Consider the following 8,858-nt stretch of genomic DNA (forward strand, 5'->3'; position numbering starts at 1 on the left):
TCTCTGCTAAGGAATTCTACTCCTTAGATTGGAATAGATTGGAAATTGACTTTCCCCAAAGGTGATTTTTTTTTAACTCCATGAAGTTTTGCCATTAATACCCTTGATTTTCTTAAAAAAAAAAGTCTTCCCATTAATTGTTTTTTAAAGGCTATGGGAAGCCATTTTTAGCTATGTAGTCTTCTCATGAGAGAAACTGTCAACTCCACCCAGTTCAGGATTTCTGGCAATAAATGCAGGGTTTCACGGGTATGGGGCCTCATTCATTTTACAGTCAAACATTGAGGAAATCTTTGTTGCTTAATCCTAAATGTATTAGATTCACTGTTACTAACCACTCCCTTCCTTTCCGGGGGTGAAAAGGAAGAAATGTAGACCATTAGGTCAAATGTTTCTTCAGGCCAAATGAACAATTGCATTAAAGGACACTAAAAGGGAGATACAAAGAATTCTTTTTGGAACAAATGTTCATTTCAAATAGGACCAGGGTTTGTGGGATCCTTAGCCTTCCCCTCACATGGACGGGCATCTGGCCATGAGTGAGGAGTTTGACTGTCACTGTGTTCTTCCACTAAGAGCAGATTGGTTTTGTGAAGCCCACTTAATTGTTCTGGACTTCACTGAATTGGTAACATGCCAGTCAAATAGGATTATTGATAAGATCTTCCTTTAGCTATAGTTGCTTTAAGTGTATTTCTGTTCTTCCCAAAGATTAGAGACCACCTGTTCCAAGGAACAGAGCAATGGCCAGGAATAGATAGGTGAAAGACAATTTGTTTCTTGATGCATCCTCTGTTTTAATAAAATGAAACACAAGGTTCTAATGCCATAGAACTCCAGGGCTGGAGGGAGCCTAGTGATCATTTGGTTTTTCTATCCACACATATTGATGGAAGAACTGAAGTAGCATTATTTGGCTTGGTACAGATAAGAAGTTCTTTCCATCTTTCACTTAAAGGTTTTTAACAGTCTACTCCTTTAAGTACTATTTGCCTTTGTCACAAGTATAGTTTCACTTTTGTGGGGATGAGCATTTCCTCTCCACTTGACTATAAGATCTGTGAGAATGCCATTCATCAGTTTTTGCAGCACATGCAGAGTACCTGGTGGTAATTTTAGATGAGTCAGTTGTTTGCCTTCAAAAGTCAAGTTTTATGAAGGTAGCGACTCACTTTCTTGTGCTAGAAATGAGAAATTATTCTAAATAAGGTTATTATATATAGGTGGGAAACATACAACTTTCCCTGTGACTTTTGGTAAGATATTAGGAGTTGTTGAAGACTGAACATACTCTTCAGAAAAAAAATGCACACAGATGTACAAACGTATGAAAGAGTCATGTTGTTTATAGGTTTTTCGATCCTCAGAACCATCCTGTTGCTCTGTAGTGGTTTCTTAACCATGGGTCATGAACACCATGTCTGTGTCATCGTTCAGTTAAAATCCATTCCGTCTATGATTCCCACATTTAAACTAGTGGAATAAATGAATGATCATATCTTTGATTCATTTATTTCAGAAGGAATCAGCTTATAGATTTTCCAAGAATGTATTGCTAGAACAAGAGTAAGCTTTTGAGAGTCTGGGTAATTGAATTAGAACAAGGTGATAGGACTACAAATTGCTAACAGAAGAGTTAGAAGCAGTGCTTATGGTCAAAGAATACATTTAGGACCTAGAGGTAAATGCTATCATCTAGGAATGTTGGGGCTGGTTAAGGAAGTACAGAGCAGGCCTCCTCTGAAATGCATGTGAGAAACAACATACTCACCCCACCATCCAAGGGAGGAAAAAAAATAAGAATTCCTGTTCAAAAGAATTATAAACTATGAATAATCTTAAAAATCACATGCCTGAGGGTCGCCAGTTTAGGAGAAGAAAAACAGTGAAGTTCTGAAATATGTTGCCAAATTATTAGTGTTTAACTTTCATCAGTTTACAGCCTGCGGAGCTAGCATCCAATTCTGATTCTGAAATCCTGAGAGTGTATTAGTTTTAGGTGTTAAGATGCAGGCTCTGGACCTAATCTCCCCCCCGCCGCCCCCCTTTGGCTTAGTTGATGCTCCCGTGGAAACAAAAATGACTTTGCTTAGTTTGGCAGAAATGCAAGAAAGATAAGTTGCTTGAGGAAGAGGGAACCTGTTCCAATCCCTGTCCCAAGGTCTTTACAAAATGTGTGCGTCAGCCTGAGAAATTTTCATGTGTAATGCCTAAGTCTAATTATTTAGTTTGGCTACAAAGGATTGGCGAAGCACGCTTTAATCGTTTTTGATGCTAACATTGTTACAAGGCAACATTAAGTCATTTCGAAATGATAATACTTCAGGTTAGTCACTATTTTTGCAGCTGTTTTTCCTTGTCACATTTGTTTGAAACTAAACCCAACAGAATTGGTATGGTAAAAGAAAATAAAGCAAAAGCCTACATCAACTTTATGTTTCTTTTCTTCACTGTATAAGTAAAAACAAAAAAATGAGATGCAAGATTCTTAAAGGTCTTCCTCCTCTCATTGGCATTGCCATAATTTAGGACTCACCATCTTTCAGAATTTTCTGGGTACTTTTCCTGCCTGCACCTTTCCTGATTCTTATTCATCCTGAACACTGCAGCTAGGCTTATTCTTCTAACATTCAGCTATAGTCTTTGTCACCTTTAAAATTATAAATAAATATCACATTTATAAATAAAATATCTTAGTGGCTTCCAGTTATATAGATAACCAAACTCTCCAGTCTGCCGTCTTAGGTCCTGATTGTCTGGAGGCCGTCTTTATGTACAGCCTATGTCTCACTGCCCTCACCCATTCTATATATGCCAGTATACTGAACTACTTCAATTCTACAAATATTTATGAAGTACTTAATTTGTCTCAGACGTTGAGCTAGATGTTGGGGATTCAAAGATGAGTATGACCGGTCTTTGCTGTGAAGAAGCTCACACTCCAGAGTAAGAGAAATATTAAAAATACAATGTATGAGTGCATTATACAGTGAGTGATATGTGCCCTTGCACATTCTAGTATTCCTCTGCCTGGAATAAACTTTCTTTTATGTAGTTCCTGTAAAGTTTCCTTCAGTCCTTTGAGACTATTCTCAAACTTTTTGTAAGGTGATGTGTTACTATTTCTTGGAAAAATTTGTTAATGTTTTGTATATACTTCTATTAGAATTTATTTCATTTATGTTGTATTTTATGTACATATATATTTGTATATTGATCTGTGAGACCCTTGAAGGCAGGACTCAGTCATTCCACAACTTTAACTGGATGCTCAATACTTGACATGTACTAGATGCTTATAAATACTTGTGGACTGAATAGCTTTTTAATATTATTCCAATATTATAAAAAGTAGAGATGTTCTAATTTCCATAAGCCAGGTTTAATGGAAAATGATAATATTTTTCTTTCATAGAACTTGTTTGGCCCAAACTGGATTTTAATAATTATGTTAAAAAGAACAGCTGAAATTTGTTGAACTTTTCCTGTCTCCAAGACATTGTTCTAAGAACTGTATATAAATTACCCACTTTACATCATGAGAATTATATGAGTTGGGAATGACTTCCTTTTTATAGATTTTGTATAGAGTTTAAAAAATATATCATCATCATTATAATAGCTGATAGTTATAAAGTACTTACTGTGTGCCAGGCAATATTCTAATTCTTCATATATTAACTCATTTATTTCTCACACCTACTCAATTTATTATGTAGTTTCTAGTATTATCCCCATTTTATAGATGAGAAAACTAAGGCATAGAGAAGTTAAATTTCTTGTTCTAGATCACACAGCCAGTGGTTCCAGACCACCTGGATAGGATATGATCCAGGTAATCTGGACCCAAAGCTCCCACTCTTACTCATTAAACTAAGCCATGTTTCATTTTGTAATTAATATTGAAATGCATGGTTCAAAATAGTTGATTCTTATCCATGGACTTTGAAATAATAAAGATTTATATTATATAACTGACTTTCCTCTATGAACTGGGCCAATATATACTCTTGGAAATTCCCTTACATACTTTCCATTGTGCTCATCTCATTCTTTGTTAAACAAGGGGAAATCCAAAGGCAGATACAGAACTGCTTCATCGAATAAAGTCTTATGTTTTCTCTTGTTAAGACTTTGGATCATATCTGTCTTATCTATTCTCTCAGTTCCATTCTTCTCTCCTCAGTTCTATTTACAATCAGTATGGATTGTTTTTTGGATATTAGCCCACAAAAATAGGCTTATTGAATTTAGTGATGCTAAAATACAATATTCCATTATGTCCCTGGTCTGAAAACCTATTAAAGCTACATTTAGCGTAATAGAAAAATAATTAGTATAGAGTTCAGCCATTATACACAAAACATGATTCATAAATATTAATAAGACATTTATGTTTGGTAAAGCTATATTCACTCGAGAATTCAGATAGTATCATATCTTCTTCAGCATACAGCCTTTAGGTTTATCAAAACTAAGACAAAAATCTATCTTAGTGACTAAGGAAAATAACATTTAATCATTGTAAGTTAGAAAAAAAGAGTGAAGGGAATTCTCAAAAATATGAAATAATAATAAAACCCACAGTTGATGAATGGAATGTATAGACTTTAAATTTAAGGGACTGAAATATTTATTTTACAGAGGTTGAAACTCTAATGATACATTTTAGAAGTATCTCAATGCCTGTTTCTGAGACATTATCTATTTTATCTGTCTCATCAGTTTACAATGATTACTTGAGAATAATTATTTAGTTATTTTTTTTTTTAATTATTATTATTTATGCCGACAGCACCTGGTCTTCCTAGGTGGTCTCTCATCCAAGTACTAACCAGGCCTGACCCCGCTTAGCTTCCAAGATCAGAGATCAGGCTTGTTCAGTGGGGCATGGCCGTAGACCATGGACTGTGGCTCCACTGGGACAGGAACCCAGGACCTTCTGTGTGTAAAGCAGACATACTAACTGCTACACTGTGGAACCACGTTCAATTATTTAGTTTTAATGTCTAGTAACATATAATAGGCGTTAATAGTGACGAACAATATTATTATCTTATTAGTATTTATTACTCTAGAGTTGTGAAAATAAGAGATTATAAGTACTTGAGGTAAAATCTGTTGAAAAGATTTGAGTTCCTGTAAATCCAGACCTAAACTTAAATAAGAGTCCGTTTATATCACATTTATAAATAAAATAAAGAATTAAGACCTACAGAGAAGTATCAAAGAGAGATGGATTCTGGAACTCAGGTTATATTATTAGCTTTGCCATCACATAATTTTGTGACTTTAGAACATGTGGTTCACCTTACTAGAATTAAATATCTTCATTTGTAAAATTGTAAATTTGCATTAATTGATTTTCAAGGTCACTTCCTGCTTTACAATTCTGATTCCATTACTGGCTCAGGATCATATCTCTTTCAGCATCCGTTTTCTTTTGGATTTGGCTTTTGTTTACATCTTCCTCAATATATTAAATAGGTACAGTGTAATTCTCTAAACATAGGCATCAATCCTAACACTACCTAAAGTAGGAGGAAAGGGAATGCTATGAGATTTACCACACACTTAATTCGAGGCTTATTTTCATGTATTTAATCAGTTTGCAAATATTACTGTAGTTATTTTATAATTTAACTGGTTAATTTGTAACTTAAGGGGGTGAACACAGGGCTGTAAAATATTTTACATTTAATTTCTCTGTATTAACATGTGGTTTATGTGTTATACTCATTTTAATGTTATGTATTTTTCATACATTAAAATAAATATTGTATCAATAAAATACAAATACAGTAAATTCCATCTATCTCTAAATGGATATGTGCTAAAACTGTATTTTGTTTGCATATATCTAAATCAGAGCTTTTATGTTATATATATATATGCATTTACAAAATGGGAAGATACATGTTTTGTGGTAAATAAATGTTTTGCTTATTAAGATTTTTTTTTTCACTTTATTCTTCTGTTACTTCCTCACAGACTTGCTGCTTTCAAATAGCTGCATTCCCTTTTCGGGTTCATCAGAAGGACTGGATTTCCAAACCATTCTGTTAGATGAAGAGAGGGGCAGGCTGCTCCTGGGAGCCAAGGACCACGTCTTCCTCCTCAGTCTGCTTGACTTAAACAAAAATTTTAAGAAGGTCAGTTTATTTATATGTAGTTGACTGTATCAATTTATTTTTATGTATGCCCTTCTCCTTCTCTGTTTTGTTTTAAGTTACTCAATGTCAAAAACAATAGGTCATTTATGTATAAAAAAATAACATATTACCTCAGATATACGTATTAGATTTTTACGGATTTAAGTTCATATATATGTTCTTTGTTAAGAGTGAGTGAGTATAGTCCTATAACCTTTGAAAGTATGCATGAAAGTCATGAAAAAGTAATCAATAGGTAGTACTACATTATACAGTAGGGATAAAAACCTCTGGATTGAAAAGCTGGCAAACGAGCTATTCATCAAGTATTAATATTTATAGCATACATAGCAATTATTATAAAAATTAATTTTTATTAACCTTCAATTAATAGATAAGCATACTTTAAATTGATAGTATGACTATGGTAGCATTTGAACACCACAATGTTTTCTCTGCACTCTCATTTTATATCTGAACAGGTTTCTTCTATGGCTCAATCATGCTCAGATAGTGAATATTAAAACTATAGGCTCATTAAGAACATTCTTACCACTAAAAGACAATACATACTAGTTATTCAAAATGTAGAAGGCAATTGCTATGGTATTCCACATTTTCAACTAGGACCATGATACCCAATGGAAAGGATGCCACACTTTAGGTCTTATAATTATAATTGGCTAGTAGTTTAGCAAGTGTCAATATCTATGAGAGCAAAAATAGATTCCAAGACTAGAAGGGATTGAATGACTGATGAGAAGCCATACTATATGAACTAATCTGCATCTATGAGGCATCTTTGATTATATTTTTCTTCTTTTTCATTAGTATTCCAAAGAAATACTAGGAGTCATTGCAAGGTTTTCGGTCAATGTTTCCCTTTAATGAGTTAACAGACGATTCCTTCCATTCAGAAACAGTTGTTTATAAGTCATCTTAGGACTGTGAAGCTTCGTATACCATTCACCTACAATAACTACTTTAACTTAATTCTGTAATTTTCTGATGCTTTTAATAACTAAATATCAGTTACTCAGTTATTTGATTATCAGCACTCAGGGCTTTAGCCTACATAGGGAAAATATTTATCTTCATATGTATTAATGTTGCTTAATTAATATCTGCATTAGAAAAAAATGTTTTGCTTTTAAATCATTTTAATTTTTAACTTTTCACATTTTTGTGTGAGGTCCACCAAAGGCAAAGGTGCTATTTCTTATGAATGCTCAGTCTTGATAAAGAAATAGTCTTTTAATGCATATGCATGCATTTCATGTAATCTGTGTTTCTAGAAGAAAAATAAGAGCTAAAATATTGCAGTAGTTGTTCTTGACTTGTTTTAATCCAAACACACTTACAAACACGTTTAATTATCTGATTTTTTAAAAATTAGTATTCTATAGCCTGGATGTTGTTTATAGTAAAGTGAAATAAGTAGTTGATTATGTGTTAGAATTTAAAAGCTTGCCCCATTCTGCCATTATTGCTCCATTCCATTTATTTTTAAGAGTGTATTTTTTTTCTTTAGGATTTTTTTCAAAGACTTGTATTTCTAGGAGAGCCTATTGATAGTATCAACTACATCTCAGTTATCAGTAAATATCTTAGCAGGGGAAGAATCTTTTTATTAAAGAGTCCAAAGAAAATCTTAGTCAGTTTTGTTATATTACTTTAAGAGACACTACATAACTAACAACATTTCTCCAAAATATGTCCTATTTTAGTATAATAGCAAACAGCAATTCATACTTTTAAGGGAATTTGTTCTTGTGCTGTCCTCTGCTTTCAGGGATTGGAAGAAAAAGTCCATTTATCTGAACTGAGTGAATTAGATCATTGCTTAAAATAAGTTCTGATAGCACAACTTCCTTCTGTAACTATTTTAAGCAAATCTCTCTTGGGCTGTATTCCATGTTTGAAATGTGCTAATATTTAATAAAATAAACATTTATGAAATATTGATTTCCCTTATGATATTATTGAGATAATGGTTATTTGAACACATTATAAAATTAGTGTCTGTACTAGAGATTTTCTGCCTCACTGATATTTCTTTATATCTTTATAACATGTATAATTCATAAAGGGGTTATGTATATAAAGGTATGAATTTATGTTTATGTAGGTACCCACCTTTAAAATTTATATAAATTACTCCAGTGTTAAAAGGCACTCCACAGCAGCAAGTGAGTGTCAGATGTAGTACTTTAGCAGTGTTTAGACCTTCGTGGTTTTCATTGGCTCAATGCCCCTCGGCAAAAATCCAGACTCCTCTGTGGAAGAAACCACACGTGTTGGGACTCCATGGGTCTGAAGGATGTCCTTTGTACCCCTAAGAGTGAAAGCAATACACAACACATAATTGAGTTATGAGTGACTGGTTGGGAATTTTTTCCTCTGGGAAATTAAAAAAAAAAAATTCTATAGAATATATTCAATTGAAGTATCAAAATTTAAGATATATGTTTACTTTAAGTTTTTGTACAGACAAAACTGTGCCTATTGAAAAATAACCATTATCATTTCATATTGGCCACAGGCTCCTAGTGGGGACTAACCAGAAATTATAGCAAAATCATGTATAAAACTAACTCAATGATAAATGTTTAATAATCTTATTATCTTTACTCTGGTCAGAATAGATTTTGAGTCTTCTAGAGTGAATGCTGCAGGAATATGCTCAATAAACTTGAATGAGTAAAT

General features: G+C 33.2%; 1 protein-coding gene across 1 annotated transcript in view; it reads left to right on the forward strand.

Annotated features, from left to right (window-relative positions):
• The window catches only part of SEMA3D (semaphorin 3D), a 110,411-nt gene that overhangs the window by 13,724 nt on the left and 87,829 nt on the right, over positions 1 to 8,858 (forward strand). The window contains exon 2 of the mRNA XM_006925733.2: positions 5,992 to 6,152. Coding sequence (XP_006925795.1) covers positions 5,992 to 6,152 — 161 coding nt within the window. The remainder of the gene's footprint in view (positions 1 to 5,991; positions 6,153 to 8,858) is intronic.

The sequence above is a fragment of the Pteropus alecto genome, unplaced genomic scaffold, assembly GCF_000325575.1.
Source record: "Pteropus alecto unplaced genomic scaffold, ASM32557v1 scaffold69, whole genome shotgun sequence".
Lineage (NCBI taxonomy): Eukaryota > Metazoa > Chordata > Mammalia > Chiroptera > Pteropodidae > Pteropus > Pteropus alecto.